This window comes from Populus nigra, chromosome 14 (genome assembly GCF_951802175.1).
Source record: "Populus nigra chromosome 14, ddPopNigr1.1, whole genome shotgun sequence".
NCBI classification, from domain to species: domain Eukaryota; kingdom Viridiplantae; phylum Streptophyta; class Magnoliopsida; order Malpighiales; family Salicaceae; genus Populus; species Populus nigra.
In genome coordinates, this window is record NC_084865.1 from 14,078,675 (window position 1) to 14,101,736 (window position 23,062).

The following is a 23,062-nucleotide window of genomic DNA, read 5'->3' on the forward strand; positions in this document are numbered from 1 at the left end:
AAAATTAAAATTAATATAAAAATTAAATTATAAAAAATAAAAATATATATTTAAAATAAAATATATATATATATATATATATATATATATAAAATAATAATAAATTTAAAAACTTAATATAATATAATTAATAAATAACATAATATTTTTAAATTTTTCACCATTTTCGTTTATATTTTCCACCTAAAACCAATTCTAATTTTACTTTGACTAAAAAAGAGTGATCAAAAGGCCACTAACATGGAGGAGCCTCCTCCCATAGCGTCCCCTACCTCGCCAGCGCAAAATCCAAGTCACTCGTCAACATCCCGAACCGTCTCTAATTCTCGGCTGCCCAACCATGCATCAATTAGATTTTGCAAAACAAAAGGAAATCGAGATCGAAGGGAAAAATCAGAACCACAATCACAAATGATTCGGAAAAGATAAAAGAACACGGCTGAGTTCCATTAACCTCTGAACTTACAAGATTATATACAAAAGAGAAGAACACTCATGTCCAAAAAGTGGCAGAAAACACCCCACCGACATAAACTAGACGGCATAGTACATCACATATTCACATCGACCCAACATCATACATCAGAAACTAACTACTGCCAGGACTAAGTCTCTATTTCTTGGCCCTTTTGGCAGCAGGAGACTTGATAGACTTGGGCTGTTTAGGTTTAGCAGCTGCTGATTTCTTGGCCTTCTTAGCCCCAGCAACTTTCTTTGCAGAAGCCTCGGCTTTATTCACAGACCTAGTCTTTCTTGTTGTAGGTTTAACCTCTCTAGTCTTTTTCGCCTCTGGAAGCTTGTAAGATGCCCTGATCTTGATTAACTTTCCTCCTGTTGCGGAGTTTTTCAGTTGAAGACCTAAAATTTTCTTGAAATTTGCTGGGAGTACTGCTTTGTGCTTCTCTTCCATGTACTTTGCTATGGCATATGGACTCGACCCACTCTCATCATTCAAAGCCAATATAGCCTCCTTAATCATCTGCAATAATAATCCCAGCTTAAATTAAACATCAACACAAATAAAAGAAACAGCGCATGCGTGTAAGAAATAAAAACCAGGAACACGAAGAAACATAGAAATACCTAAAAATAAGGAGGATGAGCAGCAGGTTTTTGGTTAGTGCATGCTTGTAATAAAAACCAGGAACATGAAGAAACATTGAAATACCTGAAAATAAGGAGGATGAGCGGCAGGTTTTGGTTTAGTTTGTCTAGGCTTCTTTTCTCTGGGAGTCCTTGGCCTCTTTCCTTTAACGGGATTCTCCTCCACCTTAGGCTCCTCCGTAGCAGTTGGTTGCTCCACGACTGGAGCCTCTGTTTCAGCTTCTTCGGTGGCTGTCATGGTGATCAGGCAGAGTAGAAAACACACAACAAAAGGATCAAGGAGGGGTGAATATAGTAGTTGCTGATATGATTTTCCCCTGTCATCTTTGAAAGGCATTTATAGGAAGGGGACAAGAAAAGAGACTGGGTTTTGATTAGTCCATTTGGAGTCTAGGAGATTGGTGACGTGGATAAGGAGAGATCTAGAACGTACACGTGGAGAGGAATCTAATGGCTGTTTATATTCCTTTTTATCAGGGAGTAAAATGGTAGGAGGATTTGGATTGTTGTGGATAGGAACAATGAGGGCACTTGGTTTTTGGTTTTCTTTGCAGGGATGATTAAAAAACGGTGTGTTTTTCGGTTAGATTTGGGATCAAAATTCTCCTGCCTTCTTAGGTTTTTTTCTGTGAAATTTTTCTGAGATTGAAGCCTGGAAAGTGCTGATCACAGTGTTGTTTGGATCGAGTAAAATGGTTGGCATTTTGGTGCTTGATTTTAAGCTATCGAAGAAACAGCAATATTTCTTTCCTTCTTTTGGTTCATAATTAAGACCTGAGATCCTATTAAGTAGACCATGTAGGTGGCTATTAATATTATACTGCGGCTCTGATCACTTTTTTTAAAAATATCAAGCTATTACTAAAATGATTTTCATATAAAAAAAATAAATTAAAACAGTATAGAAATTGATTTGATAGCCCTAATCAACTTAGTAAATTCAAAAATAAAATCCAAACAGCAAAAAAAAATATAATTTAATTAAAAAAATTTGATACAACATTATCTTCAAAAAAAAATATTAAAATGATATTGTATCTAATATTAATATTCTAGCAAGCCCTAAAGAAACATTTGAATTCAAGAATCAACCTCCAGCACCGTCCTTCTCACCAAAAAATAAATTCAACTTGTATCACCGTAGTAAAAAGAAACAGAAAGAAGGAAAAGACTAATTAACTATCAGAAAAAGAAAAGATCACTCATTTAATTACACAAAGGAAAATTAAAGATAACTGATTACAAAACTTTCATTAAAAAAAAAACAATATTGCTCCGCTCACTGCGCTCTCGCCTTCCCATACTAGCTATTTTAAGCAACTAGCACATAATCTTTTTTTTAAAGTTTGATAGGGATGTTTGAATCAATTTGCGTGCACTTCAACTAATATCACGGGCTCTAAAATTAACAATTATATAAACCTCCGGTGGCCATCATATAAGCAACCATAAAATTTGAACCTGAAACCACAGAAAAAATAAAACTCTTAGTCTTAAGCTCTTATCACTAGCCACAACTTAGATGATTAACAAGCTAATATTCAGAGCTGGTGGGTGAGCATATTTAAATTTCCTTTTTTTGACAGGGATAATGACCAGCCTCGAATAAAATTAAAAGTAAAACTATTTTGTTCAATATAAAGGTAAAATTAACACCACCCATCATTTAATAATATAAGAATTTTTACAGATTAATCGGAAACCTCATCTTTCTAGGACAAGGGGGTGAGCTTCAATTCTGAAACCCCATCCTTCTCCATGCTTTGAGGTCTGGCATGCAAGTGGGACTCGCCTATAAATGGGGGATTTCGGCAAATAGAGACGAGAGGTTTAGAGATCCAAATGAATATCTGTTATGCTATCTTGAATTAAATTCAGTGTTACAACGGATAGAAAAAGGCCGGGGTGGTAATTTGGTGATTTTCAAGTCATTGATAGGAGCAGACAAACAATTAGTATCTCTAAACTTTTGACCACAACGCTGGCCATAGCTCGAAAGAACACAGGCTCTGCATCATATGACCAAAACAAGTTGGGATTATACCAATTAATAACAGATCACACATCAAATCACAAAATTTCATAACCCAAACTAAGATGGTTACTGTTCAGATAGTTGATCGAAACAGCATCAATCCATGGTGATTCAAACAGATCAAGAGTCTTGTTCGGTTCGTTCACATGTAAAACCAGAATGACAGAACCCTGTGTATTACAATAACCCAGGAACCAAAAAGAACCCACAAATTTCCCAGCTAAGATGAGGGAAACACATCCTCTGACCTGGGGGCACATGGCCAACACTTGAAATGTTGCAAAAACTCCATTTACCTGGGGCACACGCCAGCCCTTGAAGCTGGGGGGGGAACCCAGTCTCTCACCTTTTCGGAGCACAATGATGCAACAGTGACTGGAAGCGATACAAAGCATCCAGTTTGAAGATACATTATGAGAAACAGATAATAGAAAAACATATTAAGGATGTATCAATGCTCAAATTAATGTTCACTGCAGTGATAAAATATCCTCAACTCAAATATACATAAATGAGAAAAAAAAATTGATTATCTAGAAATGGAAAGAGAGAACTCAGGAAATACGAGGGAAGAGAAAGGAGGAGCTGGGACAAACAAAAAGGCACACAACCGTGAGGATACATAAATTCAGCAACAAAACTCCGACACGCTAGTGTACCCAAAAACCACTTTGGAAAGCACCTACGCAGTATTCTAAAATGCTCCCTAGTCCCTAAACAAAGCGTTTGTAGATTATTATTAACAAGAAAACATTTACTGCTCCTAGAACAGCATGCCAGAATCAATTAAAGATTATAAACTGTCATGAGGTCAAAACAATCTCCAAGGTACAAATGCAGATTTAAAAGCCGTATCACAATGTCAAAACAATCTCCAAGGTACACTACAGATCTAACGAATTATTCAAAAATACACATACTAGATAAGAGATTCCAACCACTAATATGGTGGATGCTTATCACTACATTTGACAAACACTTTAAATCTCATGTATAGAAACCTGATTATGTCACTCATGGTTCAACAGATTAATTGGGCCCTAACTGCATTCATCTTTATGAGCTCCAAGTCCCCCTCATTATGATTGCTTGCAATGTATCGACTAGAAGTATTGTTGACCAACAAGAAAACACCATGCACCGAGAAGAAGAATTAAATATGCAAAATTTAACCAGTCATTAACATACCTACACAACTAAAATAAAAAGCTACTGCCATTGTTTGGTAGAACCACTGTGTCTACTGCAGGTAGAGTTTTTAAAAATGGATTCATTTTATAGCATGGAGCACCTTATCTTCTTGCATAGAAATCCAAAATCCTAACCACCATGCGACCATCAAGTATTTATTTATCATACAAAAGAATGATTTACAGATCCCCCGACAAGAACAATTTGAGGCAAAAAAGGAAAATATCATTGAGGAAATACTTAATATTTTTGTTTCAAGTAAAGGAAATTCCAAGGTAAACACAAATTATAACATGGTTCTCTGCAGCAAATCAATTGATAACAAACCTAAATCAACCCCACAACCCCACTAAAATCTAGGCGATCTGTATGATTCAAAATATTATGTCCTGCAATTTGACGAAAAAGTAGCTAAAAGGTAGTATACTCTCAACATGTGCAATCAACCTCATCACTATCACAATGCCCCAACAGGAGATTCGAGACTTGATCAATGTTTCAAGTCAGGACACCACGTTGCAATTGACATCTACCACCTTCCAAGTACATGGAGGAGCATAAACAAACGACAAATATTTAGATTATCAGGGATATAAATCAACTGTAGCATAGGCTAAAATGTGATTGAGTACTATATGAGAACCTTTTACCTTTAAAACCACAATTTTTAGGATTCTATGCCATGTATCCTTATGATACAGTGAACTGTAGGCCATTACCACCATCGAAAAATGCTTGAAAGCTTTGAAAAGCAATTCAACTACTGAAGTTTAAAGGGCATACATATATTTTCCTTGCAGGCACACCAATGTCATTTCTCCATCAATCCAATGCTATTACAAAGTAAAAATCAGAATAAGAGACCATTTTTACCTAAGAATCAATTCACCTAGAAAGACAGATCCATCTCACTCTCACCACAAAATCTGTCAGTTTCAATCTCAACCCAAGCCAAATGATTCTGTTATGTAATGATGCCATAAAGATCACTCTCAAAGTACATAAAAACTAATGCTACTGAAGAATCAAAATATGTTATGGACCAAGCCAATTGCTAGTTCTCCTCATGAGAAATAAATGAAAGGTGTTCAAAATCTCAATTTCATCTGGGGGCAATGCACCATCAAATAAAATGCAATTCCCAACAGTTGTGCTTTAGCAATAGGTGCATAAATTTTGAATGACCAGCCAAAACATATCCAGGTGGTCCAGTCATATGCATACTAAAGTAACCATTAATTTTAATAGAGTGAAAATCCATCCAATTCAAAATAAACTCGCACAAGATGGTGCATTTCGGATTTATAATTCCCATTCTTTGGGCATAGAAGGTCTAAACCTTCCGTTTCTCTTGCAAAATTTTCAAGGAATCTCCACAAAGCCAGAACCAGTATGCTCAGTATTAACTTCACCTCCATGACTATAAGAAAAACTTTGACTTGAATCTTTGCACTTCCATAAACCATTGTCACCAATCTGTTATGTTTTGGCTTCCATCAACATCAATATTCAATCCATGATTCAGGAACATAAACACATAACCAAAAACTTTACTTTAGAATAATCCATAATGCAATCCATGATGTAAGTCCTCAAGTAGTTCATACCTAGATCAAAGGGGAAAATGCCTATTCCAATCTCCAAAATATAGAGAGAATTCACTTGCTTAATCTATGTCCTTTGAAGACATACCCTAAACTAGACACAAACTCTCTGGACACTGCACCCAAAATTTCATAGGGAGAGAATATTGGAGTAAGGGAATCACGAGGAAAAATACAAGACATCAAAAAGATAAATGAAAGGCAGCTTCAACTAGTTTCAGAACAGCAAGCCATTTGCCTATCACCAATGATTAGCATCCTGCTTTTCCAAGCCCACCTAGACACAATTGAAGTTAAAACCTTTAACTTCAAGAATCACATCCAATATAGTATTTAAAATCACAAGGCAATTGGAATTACCAGATTTGCTTGTGCCTAATACTGGTAACCACCTCCATATGAGTGGTCCCTCCCATAATAAGGTGGATATGGATCGTACTGCAACACAAACAGAAAAGGAATACAATGAAACTGTTAGTAATTAAAATTTGACTCAGGATAAGCTACAGATTAATTGCTCACATCAGAACCACGATATTCATGAAAGTAGGGATCACTGCCTGCTCCATAGGTATCTGAAACATAAAGCCATGAGGATGATAATATCAAAAACAATAAAGCAAATAAAATAATCATGTCACAAAATGAAAATATCAGGGGACAGCATAATCCATACCACGATAATGTGTCCCACGAAATGAAGCTGCCGGATCAGCATAATCTACTCGGGGATCAGCGAAATCTAACCGGGGTCGGAGCCTACTGGGTTCCATGTAATCAGGATCTTGGTCCTAAAAGCATGGGAAAACTTCAAACTCTAAAGAATATAAAGGATGCACAAACAACAACAGAAGCTTAAAAATTAAAAGAACAAACAACCAAATTCCAACTTTTAGGCCACAAAACGAAATCCTTACAGTCATATAAAATGATCGTTTCATCCCATGTGAACCATCATCATAAAAATAGGGTTCATCAAAGTGCCTTCCATTGAAACGTCTGTCAAAGGATTCTTCAGGAGAAAATGGTTGCCTCCTTGAAGAAACATAGCCCCTATGTCCTCGCTCAGGGGTCTCGTGCCAAGCTCGATTGATATTAGATCTTGATGGCCCAGCAGCCATACCTCTACTAGCTGTTTGATAACCTCCTCTGAAAGAACCCCTTCTTCCTCCTACTCAATACATTAATGTGAGTTAGATTTTTAATTGTGGCTGCGTGAAAGATCTGCATATTGGAAAGGAAGGGTGTGCTTGTGTGTATGTGCGCTCACTCAAAAAGAAAGAGGCCACTGAATACCTTGCCTCCCAGGAAGCATGTCATATCGATCATTATAGTCATACTCACGGGGACCCATTCTACTAGTTTGACCACGTTCTCGTTGATAGAAACCCCTACCACGTTGAAAATTTGCCCAGTTTGAATGATGCCCGCCCCGCCCAAAACCCCTTCCTGTAACATAGTTGCCTAAATCAAATGGAGACAAATGCATTTTAAGAAATATTCAAATCCTCAGGATCAAAGGTTACCAAATCTTAAATAATTTCCACTTCCAGAATGACCAATTCGAAAGCCACCACACATTCCACCCTTCACAGCCTGAGTTTTTGGCAATGGATTTGACAGCCTCGCTTTAACTCTCATCTGCCAGCACATGACAACATCATGATGTCAGTTCATACATCATCTCTTACCATATTAGATACAAAAAGGGGTAAAACTTTATTGTACACCATGCAACTAAATGCATGCATTTCACAGGCATCAATCTGGAATGATCAAAGTCTACCAGGAAAGGATATGAAAATAAAACTAAAACTGATGAAAGTAGCAAATTGAAAAGAAGATGTAGGTTACTTTAAACACATTTCCTCCACGCCTCAATCCTTATTTTTGTTTCAAGTAGGAAAATGCCAAAATAATTTAATGAAACCTAGAAATAGCTTTCTAGATAAAGTAATTTTGCTACAAACACAAAAAAAAAAAAGGAAAAGAAACAGCTGCAAAGTAACATACATATTAGCAGATGAAGTATGAAAGGAACTTATATTACCTTTGTGTTACCATTGCCAAATTCTCTATTATTTATTCCTTCAATACAAGCAACCGCAGCTTCATGCGTAGAGAAGTCGACGAATCCAAAATCCTTTCTCTTGGCAGTTGACATATTCCGTGCCAGGACAATTCGTACAATCTCCCCATAACCTTTCACGCACTCCCTAACATGATCTTCATCCCAGTGAGGAGGAAGGCCATCAAGAAATATAGTCTTCACCTGGGCCATAATTTCAGGGTCAGGCTCACGTATAGGTTCAGAAAATGCCACTTTGGCAGTTCTCTCTGGATGACCAAATACAACATCAGGCTTCTGAAGCCGCTTGTAAGCAAGCATTGCATCAGTATGACAAGCAAACTCAAGAAATGCAAAACCACGACTTCTCCCTTCATGTTGAGCATCGGGTACAACAGTGATGTTCTCAACACCTTCAACGCCATAATCCTTCAACTTTTGTCTTATCTGCCAACCCACGTTATATATAAATCATTGAAAAAATCTAAAAACAAGCAGCAATTACAATTAATTATTAGATGCTCACAGCTTCCTTTGTCCATGTGTTGCATATATTGCCCAAGAACAATGTATCATTGTCCTCGCTTGGTGCTGTCCCACATCGCTTTCCACGAATCTGTGAACAGTTGAGGAGTTAATATGATACTCATAAAATATAAGCCAAAACTATGGGGTGATACATACCACAGGGTTTTTCATTTCAGACAAAGCGCGTTTAACATGCCCCTTGTTTGCAAATTTCACAAATGCATATCCCTTATTCCTATTTGTTGAAAGATTTTTGTGCAATCGAACTTCAACTACTTCACCAATCTTCTCAAAAACCTTTCTCAAATCCTCCTCTGTAGCATCCCTATCCAATCCACCAACAAATATCTCATATTCTTTCTTAATCTTACGCTCCTTTGCAACAGCTGTTAGTTCCCTGCGTTCCTCTTCCATTGCATCAGCTTCTTCAACAGGCTCATCTGGATCTTCAAAGTCATCCTCAACAGGATCTTCAAAGTCCACTCTATCTCCATACTCCTCATACCCGTCATCACCACCATACTCATCTTGCTCATGTTGAGTCTCTTCTCTTCGAACTTGTTCCTCCATACTTCCTTCCATCATAACAGCCTCATTTCTGGCCTCCACTTCATCGTCCACGTCTTTCTTCTCACCCTCATTAACCCCCTTCCCCACTCTGTTAGGTTCTTCATTCTTAGATACTTCCACAACCTCATCAGCAGGAATATCCACCACAGTTCGTTCCCTTTTAACAGACTCCCCAACCCTATCATTAACCGCTTCAACCTCCTTCCTAGAATCGACCACAGGTTCTTCCACACTTTCCTCCTCCTTTACAGAAACAGCAACACTTTCAACCTTAGATTCTTCCACTCCCATTGCAACTCCTTTCTTCTTTATAGATTCTCCAACATTATCAGCAGCAAGTTCCTCCTCCTTTTCCCTTTCTTCAACCTTAGACTTCGCAGCAACCACAGTTGTCGGGGTTTGCTCCAAAAGAGCTTTTGCATTAGCAGGGGTTTTCTTCACTACCTTCACCACTCTCCTCACAACCTTCTTTTTAATCGGAAGAGGTTTTGTAGTTTCCAGTGTTACCATACTCACATCCGTTTCTATATTTGTTCCATCAACTAATAATAAAGAAAATAGCAAACCTCAATAAATCACATCACAAGACAAGAAACTTCAAAAAACCTAATTAAGAATATCAAGCTGGTTGCATAAAAATAACACTACAATTAATTATTTATTTGCATGAAAGAATGGAATAGTTATTGTTACCTGATGATTGTTCAAGTTTTGATGCAGAACCGGCAATTGGCGACGGTGTCATGTCGCTATTTTGTGTCTGCTTGGCGTTGGGTGGGGTTTTTGGAACCGGTGATTCCTCGGTGGCAGAATCAGGAGCGGCTTTGACAGCGGCAGGTTTCCTTCCCACCGGCGTCTTTTTAATTGCGGCTGGTTTTGTAGTTTTCATGTTGACACACCCTGTGAGAGGAAGGAGAATATCGGCTTTGAATTTATGAATATTAAGATTGGTTAATTTTCTTCATTTGATTGATTTTACAATTTTCTTAAAAATAAAAATTAGGGGCTTGAGGAATTATATTAGACAGGTAGATAGATCACTTACAAAACCCGGCCCGGCCTTGACGTTCAATTTGGCAGCGGTATATTTAAAATCAAGCTTGGTTACAGTAAATTTTTTTTTCTACACCGGGTTGACTTTTAAGTTTGCTGTGTCTTTGTTTTTATTGTTCAGAAAGGTTTTTTTAAAAAAAGTATTATTTTAATTAATTTTGTGTTTTAAATCATTTTAATATGTTAATATTAAAAAAATAAAAATATATTTTTAATATATTTTTAAATAAAAGTATTTTAAAAAATAACAATTACTATAATATAAAACACTATTTTTAGCCATGACAAGGATAAAAATGAAGAATAATGGCCTGGATTTGTGGTGGGTCTGGGCTGTTTTAATTCTTGCATTATGCTAACCTTTGTACATTATACATGAATATTATAAGAGATGATTGAAGTGAAAATTACAGTTGAAATGGATGGAAGGTTTATAGTTCGCATAAAAAAATTCATTTTAATTCTTATAATTTTTCAGTGATGTCTTTTTAAGTCCCTAAAATTATTGAGATTTAACTTTGGTGAAAGCTTCATTTTTATTTTTATTTTTTAGTTCCTAGTAAAAAAAAAAAGAGAAAAAAAATTAGTTGGGTTCCAATAATAAAGAGAGAAAATTGATATTATTATCGATTCTAATCATAAAAAAAAGTTGATCTTGGTGTCCATATGTTCTATTTGACAATAAAAATTTAATTTTAATGTTATTTCACCTTAAAAATTATTGGAAGAAATAAACATCACCTCTTGAATATTTTGAATATTTCGGATTTTAACTTAAGTTTTTGTTTTCGAACAAATATTTTGCTTTGTTTCAAGGCATTAAGGAGTTTATATGCGTATCTAAATTGTTTTGAATGTGTTTTTAGATAAAAAAAAATTAAAAATAAATTTTCAAGGTTGAAAAACTCTATCCTTGATTTTCTAGTAACCCTGGAGATGTAAACTATTTACATCGTTTATATATAAAAAAAAATGGTTAGGCAAATGAGAAGATTTAAATGGGAGATGTGTGGGTCTGCCCTTACAAGCCAGAATGTGTATGCCTTCAAGTCCAAATGTCTATATCCTTGCATTAGGCCCAAGAATTGGCTCACTAGGCCTACAATCTTGGTTCCTTTTTTAGGGGTTTTCCTTCATTTTTTTTTACTTCATTTTAATGAAATTAAAGCCAAATATTTTTTTTAAAAAAAAATATACATCAATAATTTTTTTAAAAGATTATGGCATGATAAAATAAATTTTTGCTTAATTTTTTAAAAAAAAGTTATCGTAATTCATTATTCAAGTTGTGAATTAACAAATTAGTCTAGCTCGAATTTTTTTGTTGTTTTTTTTTTAATTTATACTTGAATAATGGGTTGGTTAGTAACTGGTCTTTGTATTTTTTTTTGTTTTCAATGAGGAGATCCCGTTTTCACAACTTGAGTTGTGAGTTTGACCCTTTTTTTAAGTTTACTTGAGTTGTTTTTTTGAGTTTTTTTAAAAAAAATTGAATATTTTTTTAATTTTTATCGTTTAATATTTGATTGATTAAGATCCAGCTTTCTAATTTGGTTCGATTTATGTTATATGAAATTATCATAGTCTTATAAACTGAGTTGTAAGTCGATTCAGTATATCATTGTTTTATTTTTTAAAAATATATGTCATATGGTATGTTATTATCTTAATATTTTTAAAAATATATTGTCTAGTATGCATCGGATTTTAGCTTTCCTAGCATCTTTATATTTTTTACAATTAGAAAAAAAAATTGGACTACAACATGGTGCGGGTTAGAGAGCTAATTATCATCTAATTAATAATTGTGTTTGTCATTCAAAATTTAATGTTACAAGGTGAAATGAAAAAAATTACCATGCACGAGCATATACTTGCATACCCATTCCCATATGTATATATATTAGCTTAGCCCCTGCTATGTTATGGATCAAACTAAAATCTTTTTAAATGCAACAAAAAAATATTTGTAAAAAATTATATGTTATTTTTATTAAACTTTGTTTAATAGATTAACTTTAAAATCTTACCATCCGACTCTTTATTTAGATCAGGTTTTAAATTAGATAGTGTTGGAGTTGCTTTAACGCAACTCAATCGATATAAATAGTTTAAAAGCATACTTCAATAAAAACACATACAAGAATAAGATGAGAAAAAATAATGAAATTGACATAAAAAAACATTTTGACTCGACTTATTGCTTAGGATAAATTTAAAATTAAAATTTATGAGAATTGTCGCGACATAATCCAGTCAACTTAACCGATTTAAAAGTAACCTAACAAACCAGTAAAAAAGATTTGCAAATAAAATTAAGAAAATAAAAATAAAATTGATAGAAAATAACTTTTTACTCCAACTATTTACTTAACTTAAGTTTAAAATTAAATAATATAGAAATTGCCTCGACACTATTGTCATTCAATTAACTTAATTTGTATAAAGATAACCTGTTATTAAAATAAATATAAAAATGAAATTAAAAAAAAATATGAGGAAGTGGAAAAAACTGAGAGGCTAAATTAAAAAAAACAAAACCTTTAGTCAAGCTGGGTAATGATTCCAAATATGAAAGTAATATTAATGCTTGATATTGTTTTTATTTAGGTGTTGGGGGTATATTATAAATTAATTTTCGTGCACTGTAAATCCATTTATTTATTCAATCCAGGTAGGGCTTAAAAATTTTATACTAATTTTATTTTTCATAATTTCACTTGAGATTAAAATTATAATAATTGATAAAACACATACCTTAATCATTAAAGATGTGTTTGGTATTATATTTCGAAGTGTTTTAAAATAAAAATTGAATTTTTTTAATTTTTATTTTATTTATAATTAATATTTTATTAATATTTTTAGATTATTTTGATGTGTTAATATTAAAAATAATTTTTTTAAAATAAAAATATATTATTTTAATATATTTTAAAATAAAAAATACTTTAAGAAATAATTAATCCTACGCTTCCGATCACCCTCTAAATTAACCCCTATATGATATTTTAATATCTAAACAACCTTAATATGAAAAACTTATCGTACCTGAGAGATCGAAATGCTACTAAACTAAAATCCGTCATTTCAACCCGCAACGACAACCAGGAGTCCCAGACTGACGAGTACCGGCCCCTTCTGCGATTCCCCGGCCGTGTCGAACCATTAGTGCTCGGTGGCGATTGAAATACACGCGCAAACGTTCTTCTGAAGAAAAGAATTGAAGAAGTAAAGTAACATGGGTGCCTCAGAATCTAGTCTTTCAAGTTCACAGGTAATTTTTCTAATTTCAGTAATCGTTTACAATAAATTTGTCACTGTTGAATAATTTGCTTGTTGTACGGTGTAAAGAAAATGACAGACGAAATCACTACTGTCACTGAGAGATCAGAAGCTTTGGATCCCATTTTGGAGAAGCTCAAATCCCTCAAAATTGTAAGCTTTTTATTATCCTTTAAATAATCCCAATTTGGAGACATACACTATCTTTTTGTTCAAAAAAATTAGTTTTTTTTTTAAAAAAACTTCAGACAAGGCCAATATTAACTTCAACTCCAAAGGAAGAGGGTAGCTTGAATGACATTTTGGTGAGGAAGGCATCGTCTTCTTCAGCTCCTGGTGAGTCTTGGACTTGCTTTATCTCTCTATTTCCTTCTTGCAGTAGACTTTCTGCGTTGAAGCTTTGAATAGAAGTTAGAATGTTAGATGAACGTAAATTAATCCGCTCTCTTTACTCAGTGAGTGAAGAATGATTTGAACAAAGATATCTACTGATGAAACAGAAAAGTAACTAGCTTTCGAATGTGTGTGAATGTTCTTAACTTCAAACATTCGAGGGTTCTTTTCATTATCCATGGTCCAGATAGAGAAAAGAAAAGAATCGCAGGTTTGGTGCTTTTTTTCTCTCCTAAACGTTTTGTTTAGAATGAAATTAATGCGATGCCAGGCTGAATGGTAGCTGTTTGATGTGGTTTTTAATGTGATGTATATTGTTCAGAGGTGTAATTTTGCAATGTTATTTGTTGTCTCTTTCCCATCCCTTTTAATTTTGTTTGAGAAAGGCTAATCTTTTCATTTGGTATTTGCATGGGTGTTGTTTATAATGGTCAATGCAGCAACTGTAAATCCAAATGTGTTATTGGAGCTCATCTCAATATATCGTGATTGGCAAGAGGGGAAGGTTCAGCAGATAAGCAAGAAACAGGTTTGTCTGTCATCAAGAACTACTATGAGTAGAAGACCAGTTTATAAAATGAAGTTAAATTGTAAAGGCGTGGGATGGATCATATGATCTTGTGGTCGCGGGTTCTCAGTGGATTCTATGTTGATTTTCAGTTTTTTCTCTGATGCAGTTTTTGATATAAGTTAAGATTCAGGTTGAATTTTATTACTAGGATGTACACTTCCCTCATGGACATGGTCCATAGATGATGATAAATTTCATATAGGATCTGTAAAAAACTTGTTTATAGGCTAGGACCATATGTAAATGAATTTTTTACTTAGTGGTTGCGACTCTTCAATGCTTATGTTTAGGTTTTGGTGAGGCATCAGTGGAAAGTAGCCAGCTATACATGATAGAAACATGAAATGTCCAATCTGCTGTTAAAAGAAACCAGATGATTTGGTTTTACTTCATATACACTCAATTCTGGATGACCCGATTCTTTAATATATCAGGTTCAAAGACTTTAAACAACATGGTTCTATATCAAAAAAGACATAACTGATGAACCATTTGAACTGTTACCCCTTTTTTGCCCATGAATATGTGGAACCACTGATTCTTAACCAGATTGTCTGAACTAGAGTGCAACAACAGCCATAGTATGTTGATGTTTCAAATCCTTTTAGGGGTATGCTTTCACCTGGAAAACTTCTATCTCTTTTACCAACTTTGATTTGGTGAAAACTATTGCAGGAGGAGATGGAAAATAAGATAGAAGTGGCAGATGCTTTGGCAATTAAACTTCTTCAAAGGCTTAACTACTCTGTGTCAGCAATGAAGACTTCTTCACAGCATCTATCAGAAGGTACTTCACAACATACCAAATGGAAATGGATTACTGACGGATTATGGAACCAGATACATAAATTATCAGAGAATTGATTGTCTCTCAGTAGTGTTTGCCTTTCTGCTCACTACAGTTTGATGAAGCCACTAGAACTGATCTCAGTTTCTTATTTTAACTGCATCTTTGATCAACTTTATTTACTTGGGACAACACATGCAGTTCATTCTCTGCAGGTGGAGATTGGGGAGCTGAAAGGGAGGTTGACTGAGGTTATGAGTAATTGTGATGCGTTGTGCAAGAGAATTGCTACAGAGGGGCCAGAATCTCTTCGTTCATCTGTTAAGCCATTTGCAACTGCCGCAGTTGACTCAGAGATCAGATCTAGCTCATCATCTGTCCTAAAATCCAATCCACCTTCAAATGAAGCCAAGTCAGACTAACTGTTTTACGTTCTCTTTTCACCTTTTTATCTTTCCCTTGTATTTAGTCATTGTTTAACCCATAATCTCCCTTGAGATCGAAATTTGCCCCCATTGCTAACAAGCAACGTAGTAGAAAAGGACAGGCAACAAGCTGTGTTTCTTTTTTATGCCATCCTATCAAAGATAGATTCCTCGTCGAGTTACTGAAAGTATTGACATGCTGAAGTAGACAGTTTGTTTTATTATTGTTGTAAAACGTAAAGATTGTACCGCACCGACATGAGTTCAGATCTGCTGCCTGTGATGTTTCCTTTTAAACCAGGTCCGATGTACATGTTTTTAATTGTGGTGATGGGTGTTTTTTTAAATGAGTTTTTTATTTGAAAATATATTACAATATTTTTTTAGATTAGTATATTAAAATTATGAAAAACATTAAAAAAAACATAAAATTATGGAACTGGTGTCTTAATTTTTTTAAAATAGAGGACAGGCAACAAGACAGCTCTTAATTTAATGGTGATGCAATGGGCATAGGAGCCAGCGTGTTCCATCCGAATGGTTGACAGCATGAAATATATAAATTTTTTTTTATTTTAAAAAAATATTTTTAATATTAAAACATCAAAATGATTTAAAAATATATATTTTTTATTTTAAATAAAAAATAAATTTAAAATTTTGAGAAACACACTACATTTCTCAACACACACGTTTGCACTTTGCAATGTGCAAGCTGCTGCCTGCCGACACAAACAGTTACAGAATGAACTTGCACTGGAACAATGCAGGTCTCAAAATGCAAGCCACAATCACGAGCATAATTAAGGAAAGGACAGCACACTAGCCACCCCAATCCACTATTTTAAAACCTATATCTTGGTGTCTAGTTCAGCTACCTAACCCTAACCCGATTAACTGGTGATACAGAAAAACTTGTTGATTTTTAAATTAATATTTTCAAAATTATGTCAATAAAAAAGCTGAATCAGTTAGCCCATAATTCGATTCGAAACCCGAGATTTACCCTTGATGAACCCGAGTTGGGTTTAAAAACAATTCCCCAACCCCACCACCAGTTCTCTTTCATTTCCATTTTATAGAGGCAAAATTGACAGATTATCAAACAGTCTGCTCGTCATAACACATAATTTTCCTGAAAAAGGCAAGATTTTACTTTACAAGAGCAATGATATCAGCATTGAGTGTTCATGTTGAACTTGAACCACAAACACGTCCTCATGGCAAGACCAAACATGCATCAAGTGCCAATCAGTTCAGAAAGCACCAGTATGGAAGTCTTGCAACCTTGGTTATCTCTCAAGCAGAAGAAATGAAGACAGTAAAGACAAAGGATATATATCTTTTCGTGCTTATTAACAAATTGTTTATTTCTATTCAACCAAACACTTTGCATCTCTAGTTTATGTTCATTGTTTGGTAGCATGTCCAGTCACTCGGTTGGTCGCACTACCATACAGGCAGTAAGTGTGTAATTGCAAGCAATAATAGGACTTCTGCGTTTTGTAGTTAATTGCACAAAACTCAAGATCCAATTTCAATTCTGATATGATTTGATCTCACATTCAATTCACGAATTATGAAGAAGGAAAAATAAGGAACGCATAAATTAAAAATCCTCCTATAAACTTGAAATGCATGAAAAAAATATTATGACTAACAATTCAAAGCGGGGACATTCACTCCATAACTTAATTTCTGAACCAGAGGAGAGCACCGGATGTATCAGTTCAAGGTTGTTGCTGGGCATCCATATAGCCAGCATCAACAAGAACCTTCTCCCTCTTGGCTAAATCAATATCTTCATCAACCATCATCTTCACCAATTGCTCAAACCCAACTTTAGGCTTCCAACCAAGCACTTTCCTCGTCTTACTCGAATCCCCTTTCAAATTATCCACTTCAGCAGGCCTAAAATACCTCTTATCAATCACAACATGATCCTTCCAATTCAATCCAACATATCCAAATGCCACATCCAAAAACTCCTCCACCGTATGCGACTCCTCCGTCGCAACCACGTAATCATCAGGCTTTTCCTGCTGCAACATCATCCACATTGCTTCCACGTAATCCCCTGCGAAACCCCAATCCCTCGACGCCTGCAAATTCCCTAAAAACAGCTTATTCTGCAACCCCACCTTAATTCTCCCAACAGCTCTCGTAATCTTTCGGGTCACAAAATTCTCTCCCCGACGTGGAGATTCATGGTTGAAAAGAATCCCATTGCAAGCATACAACCCATATGCTTCCCTGTAATTGACAGTATACCAATGCGCCGCGCATTTTGACGCCGCGTATGGGGATCTTGGATGAAACGGGGTGGTCTCTGATTGCGGAGGCGGCGTAGATCCAAACATCTCCGAAGATCCCGCTTGGTAATACTTGATATGGCTCCGCCCTGTCGCGGCAATATGAGATCTCACCGCCTCAAGAAGGCGGAGGGCTCCAGTGGCGACGACATCCGCCGTGTAATCAGGGATTTCGAAAGAGACAGCCACGTGTGATTGGGCCGCCAGGTTATAGACTTCGTCGGGGTTGATGGTGTCGAGCCAACGACGGAGAGACGACGCGTCGCTTAGATCTGCATAGTGGAGTTTCATTCGGGCCTTATGAGCATTGTGTGGATCGATATAAATATGGTTAATCCGCTGCGTATTGAAATTGGATGACCGACGGATCAAGCCGTGAACTTCATAGCCTTTGTTCAGGAGGAATTCGGTAAGATAAGAACCATCTTGGCCGGTTATACCGGTGATCAGGGCGATTTTGGGTGTGATTTCGCCGTTAGCAGGAGTAGTGGAGTCGGATCCGGGTTGGTTTGATTCGGATGCCATTGATGGACGGTCAGATGGAGTTGATGGGTTTTTGATATAATGCGAGCCTATAGATTTGGCCTGCTGATGGAGGGGTTTAATATAGCGGGAGGTAGAGGATGCTGGAGCAGGGTAGAGTGGTCAATATAAGGAAGGTGGAAAATGAGTACCAATGCAGTGGATGGTGAGGTGTCGATATTTTGAGCTGAATTGACGGTTTTGGGCTTGATGATGGAAGCGGTGGGATTATTGGTGAGATGCGGTGTTGTGTTCTGGTTTGCACGATGTGAAGAAATGTTTTTTTTTTTAAATAAAATATATAATTATATGAAGACTGAGTATTTTTCCAATATAATATTTCATTGACAACCTAATATATTTGCTAAATAACTAATGTTTCCGTGAGTAATTGTGATGTATTTTGTTAATTGTTATAATTTTTAAAATAATAATTATATTTATTTAGGATACTTATTGTGTAAATTAGTATGAAAATATTTTAATAACACCAACAATAATAATAATAAAAAGGGGGAAAGATTATACATTTAAAACTATTTATTTTCAACACATTTAATTCTAAGGAGTTATTTTATTGGTTAAGAAATGACACATGTAAAAACTATATAAAAAGAAAAAAAATAAATAACATGGAATTTTATTAAAGAGGTTATCACACAAAAGTTTAAAAATTCAAGTTTAGAATCCTAATAAATAATTATACAGAGATTCATAAATTAAATAGAAAATATAAAGTTATCAAGCACAATATTTTCTAAATATAAATTATATAGGGGCCAAATTGATACTAACCCAATAGCTGAGGTACATTTTTGAGGTTTTCCCAATCCGTATTGATATTTGTCAATATCTGGCTGTTGCTAGCCTGTCCCCACGCAATCGCCTGTGATTGCCTTGCCTCCATCTTCTCAGTTCTCAAGGTCAAGAAAGGAAATCAGTTGCACATGTCTTGTAACTTTCTAGACCATTGACCCAAGGAAATCATGATCGAGACTAGTGAACTGGGAAGCAACTCGGTAGAAGATGAAGAAGCCAATCATGCCACAAAAATCTGGGGGGTGAACAAGTATCGCCTGAACTTGATGCGCCAAAAAATCTCCGATCCACCACGGTTACTGACAAAAGCAGCCGCTAACAGTTCATGTTGCATCTTTAAAGTCCCCCAAAGATTCATTGATATCAACGGTAAGTCCTACCAACCTCATATAGTCTCAATAGGGCCTTATCATCATGGTGAGGCGCATCTTAGGATGATTGAAGAGCACAAGTGGGGGTATTTAGGGTCTATGCTCTCCAGGACACAGAACAACGGTTTGGACTTAGAAGTCTTGTTGAGGGCGATACAGCCGCTAGAAATGAAGGCAAGAGAGTGTTACTCGCAAATTATCCATCTTGACACTTGTGAATTTGTTGAAATGATGGTTCTTGATGGTGTTTTTATTATAGAATTGTTTCGTAAAGTTGGAGAAATAGTTGGATTTGAGGCCGACGATCCCATTGTTACCGTGGCGTGGATCATACCATTTTTTTACAGGGACTTACTTAGACTTGAGAACCAAATTCCTTTCTTTGTTCTTGAGTGTTTATTTGAGATAACAAGAACGCCTGGAGAAGAATCTGGCCCTTCTTTGAGCAAGCTTGCTTTGGATTTCTTCAATAATGCATTGCAAAGACCAGATTATATTATTGCTAGGCATAATAATGGCAAAGCCAAACATCTACTTGATTTAGTTCGTTCAAGTTTCATAGATTCTGAGCAAGCCCAGCCACGCTGCGTGGACACATCGACTCCCATGATCCAATCTGTATCCAAACTTCGCCGTGCTGGAATTAAGCTCCGTCAAGGGTATCCTGCGGATAGTTTCTTGGTGGTGAAATTCAAGAACGGGGTGATAGAAATGCCTACCATAACCATTGATGATACCATGAGTTCTTTTTTGCTTAACTGTGTAGCATTCGAGCAGTGTCACAGTGGTTCTTCCATTCATTTCACGACCTATGCAACTCTTCTAGACTGCCTGATCAACACCATTAAAGACGTAGAGTATCTGTGTGACTGCAATATTATTGAGAATTACTTTGGCACTGATTCAGAAGTTGCAAGATTCGTCAATGATTTGGGCAAGGAAGTAGCATTTGATATCGAAAGGTGTTATTTGTCCGAGATGTTCAGTGATGTTCACCAATACTACAAGAACAGATGGCATTTGCAGTGGGCAAGCTTCAAGTTTACTTATTTTAGCACTCCTTGGTCTTTTATATCAGCAATGGCTGCCTTGATTATCCTGCTCCTTACAGTGGCTCAAACCTTCTACACTGTTTATGGCACTTACAAAACATAAACCCTCTATGTATAACATAAATCCTCTGGTAGCTTAAAGAGGATACATTATTATAATTGATACATTGTAAAGTTTTTTGTTTTCTTTTTCTTATTCCAACTATTTCACTGAAAGGTCAATGATCACAAGGGCTCCGCCACGACGTTCAAGTTGATCTTTCAGCATAATTCATAAAATCAAAATTTTTTTTACCGTGTCTATGAAATTTAAAATTAATAATTATATAAATTTTTAATAATTTTAAAATTTATGAGATTCAAACTTATAAATTTTAAGAAGTAAATTTAAAACCTGATTAATTAAATTACACCACTTAAAAATATAAAATCATAGTTATTAGTCTTGGTTCAAAGAGATATTTCGGTCAAGTTTTAAAGATTAACTTGGAATAAAACATTTAAGAATTATTTTTAAAACAAATAATATTGTTTCAATTATTTTTTTTAAAATAAAATGATATCATTTAAATAACTCAATTAATTTATATATAAAATCTTAAACCGAGTTAAGAATTAAATTAAATTTAATAACTTAACATAAAATCAAACCAGATAGCACTTAACCCACATGGTTAAAGAGTTGTGCACTTTTATTTTTTTCACATTACTTTTAATGGCTTTTTACTTTACCATAGTATTAAAATCTGGCCACATATATTTTGGATCTAGATTTAAAAAAATTAAAAAAATCATTTGCAGCTCATTGATTGTTTATGTAATAAAAACAATGTTGTTGTGATATATTAAAATAAATAAAATTAAGTTAAGTGTATGTTTGGATAAAAAACATATTTTTTAACTGTTAAAAATATAATTTATAAATATTTTATTTAAAAAAAAAACCACCACAACTGCAATATCAGCATCTTCAAAACCTGTGTCGTAATCATTGAAGCCGGAATTAAAAAATCAATCAGAGACATCTTACTTTTCATATCAGCACAAACAACTTCTTTTTGTAAATAAATGGTTTCGACTGTACGTGGCAGCAATCACATGGGATAAAATGCTAGCAATTAGGTCCATCGATATGAATAAATAAGAAATAGTACAAAAAAAAAAAAAAAAAAAAAAGAAATAGTACTGATCGATCATATGTTACGTGATAGGCAGGAGGTCTTCAATTAAGTTCATTGACTCTTCAAGGTTCTGCTGTCGCCCAACGAATTCCCGTTGTAAGCCGGTGCCACTTCACTGCAGGAGAAAAGTCATAAAGACTGTCTAAAGAAATGTAATGAAGAAACTTAGGCAAGATCACCACTTCAATCCCTCATTTTTGTACGAAATAGGTTCGGTCTATGACTCGGTCTCAGTTATGAGCCACTCTAAAATTCATTGTTTCAAGTATTATTTTCAAAAAATTAAAAGTCAAACTGAATTAAAAATATGATGACCATTTCTTCTTGTTTGATTATTTCACTCTATTTCAGAGTTAAAAACGTTGACCAATGAAATGCCGACCGGGTCCTACTAGGAATCAGAACCCCTTACCATGCAGTATATATGCTAGCAGGGCCATCCCAATACCTTCCAATCACACCATACAAGACGATTGATTTTCCTCGGCCAGCAAGACCCTCTAACAGCTACTACCAGCAGTACTACTCATCACAGCCTGATCAAACCTCATTCAGTACTGTGATTTCAGACACTATGGGACGACAAACTTGCGGTCCTGAAGAGAGATCAGCAGACCAGCATGCACCTGCAACCACAATGGAGGCCCGTGAAGAAAAAGAAACACGGGAGGAACTCTGGGGAGCCATCTTGGAACTGTATGAAAAACTTCCTCAGAAAATCAAAAACCAGTTGAATTTAGAGAAGTTTGATGTTCACAGAGACGTGTCAAGAGACTTTAAGATGGATTCAAGCTCACGGCGCAGTGAAGAAGGATCAACAGTAGAAAAATTGTCACGTAAGCTTGAGCGTTTCAAAAACAAGGTGAATTTAGAGAAGTTTGATGTTCATAGAGACGTGTCAAGAGACTTGAAGGTGGATTCAAGCTCACGGCGCAGTGTTGAAGGATCAACAATAAAAAAATTGTCACGAAAGCTTGAGCGTTTCAAAATAAGGACCGTACAAGGGGGAGGAGGGGTTGTCAAGGTGGAGGAAGACAGATCGTAAATTATCGACTTGATTCTTTAACTTTGGATGTAGAACGTTCAAATTCCTCTTTATTTATCATGGTAATTAGCATGGATGTATATGGTAACTAAAATCATTTGATCCTCGATTCTTTCACATCTCGATTGCTTCAATCCGTACCATAT

General features: G+C 35.4%; 5 protein-coding genes across 7 annotated transcripts; 2 read left to right on the forward strand and 3 right to left on the reverse strand.

Annotated features, from left to right (window-relative positions):
- Positions 1-426: 426 nt before the first annotated feature.
- LOC133672493 (histone H1-like) lies at positions 427-1,422 on the reverse strand. Its single transcript, XM_062092930.1, has 2 exons — positions 1,169-1,422; positions 427-979 (listed from the first exon to the last, which is right to left on the reverse strand). Exons 1-2 carry the CDS (start codon positions 1,340-1,342, stop codon positions 614-616), a joined length of 540 nt encoding a protein of 179 aa, XP_061948914.1. The 5' UTR covers positions 1,343-1,422; the 3' UTR covers positions 427-613.
- A 1,742-nt stretch (positions 1,423-3,164) lies between these two features.
- Positions 3,165-10,090, reverse strand: LOC133672488 (uncharacterized). Its single transcript, XM_062092919.1, has 11 exons — positions 9,794-10,090; positions 8,687-9,642; positions 8,529-8,618; positions 7,985-8,449; positions 7,461-7,575; positions 7,231-7,383; positions 6,852-7,105; positions 6,611-6,725; positions 6,457-6,509; positions 6,295-6,372; positions 3,165-6,211 (listed from the first exon to the last, which is right to left on the reverse strand). The coding sequence occupies exons 1-10, from the start codon at positions 9,987-9,989 to the stop codon at positions 6,310-6,312; spliced, it is 2,460 nt and encodes an 819-aa protein (XP_061948903.1). The 5' UTR covers positions 9,990-10,090; the 3' UTR covers positions 3,165-6,211; positions 6,295-6,309.
- Positions 10,091-13,171: 3,081 nt separating this feature from the next.
- LOC133672492 (uncharacterized) lies at positions 13,172-15,914 on the forward strand. 3 transcript variants are annotated; one of them, XM_062092929.1, is made up of 6 exons: positions 13,172-13,430; positions 13,508-13,591; positions 13,687-13,774; positions 14,272-14,360; positions 15,078-15,189; positions 15,405-15,592. In XM_062092929.1, exons 1-6 carry the CDS (start codon positions 13,395-13,397, stop codon positions 15,437-15,439), a joined length of 444 nt encoding a protein of 147 aa, XP_061948913.1. In that variant the 5' UTR covers positions 13,172-13,394; the 3' UTR covers positions 15,440-15,592. The 3 variants fall into 3 exon arrangements, with proteins under 3 accessions (XP_061948913.1, XP_061948911.1, XP_061948912.1); XM_062092927.1 differs by having other exon boundaries at positions 13,174-13,430; positions 15,391-15,914; XM_062092928.1 differs by lacking the exons at positions 13,172-13,430; positions 13,508-13,591; positions 13,687-13,774 and adding an exon at positions 13,781-14,042 and having other exon boundaries at positions 15,391-15,914.
- A 1,213-nt stretch (positions 15,915-17,127) lies between these two features.
- Positions 17,128-18,550, reverse strand: LOC133672491 (GDP-mannose 4,6 dehydratase 1). The gene has a single exon (XM_062092926.1). The coding sequence runs from the start codon at positions 18,449-18,451 to the stop codon at positions 17,345-17,347; it is 1,107 nt and encodes a 368-aa protein (XP_061948910.1). The 5' UTR covers positions 18,452-18,550; the 3' UTR covers positions 17,128-17,344.
- Positions 18,551-19,266: 716 nt separating this feature from the next.
- Positions 19,267-20,849, forward strand: LOC133672490 (UPF0481 protein At3g47200-like). The gene has a single exon (XM_062092925.1). It carries the CDS (start codon positions 19,435-19,437, stop codon positions 20,791-20,793), a length of 1,359 nt encoding a protein of 452 aa, XP_061948909.1. The 5' UTR covers positions 19,267-19,434; the 3' UTR covers positions 20,794-20,849.
- Positions 20,850-23,062: the final 2,213 nt, after the last annotated feature.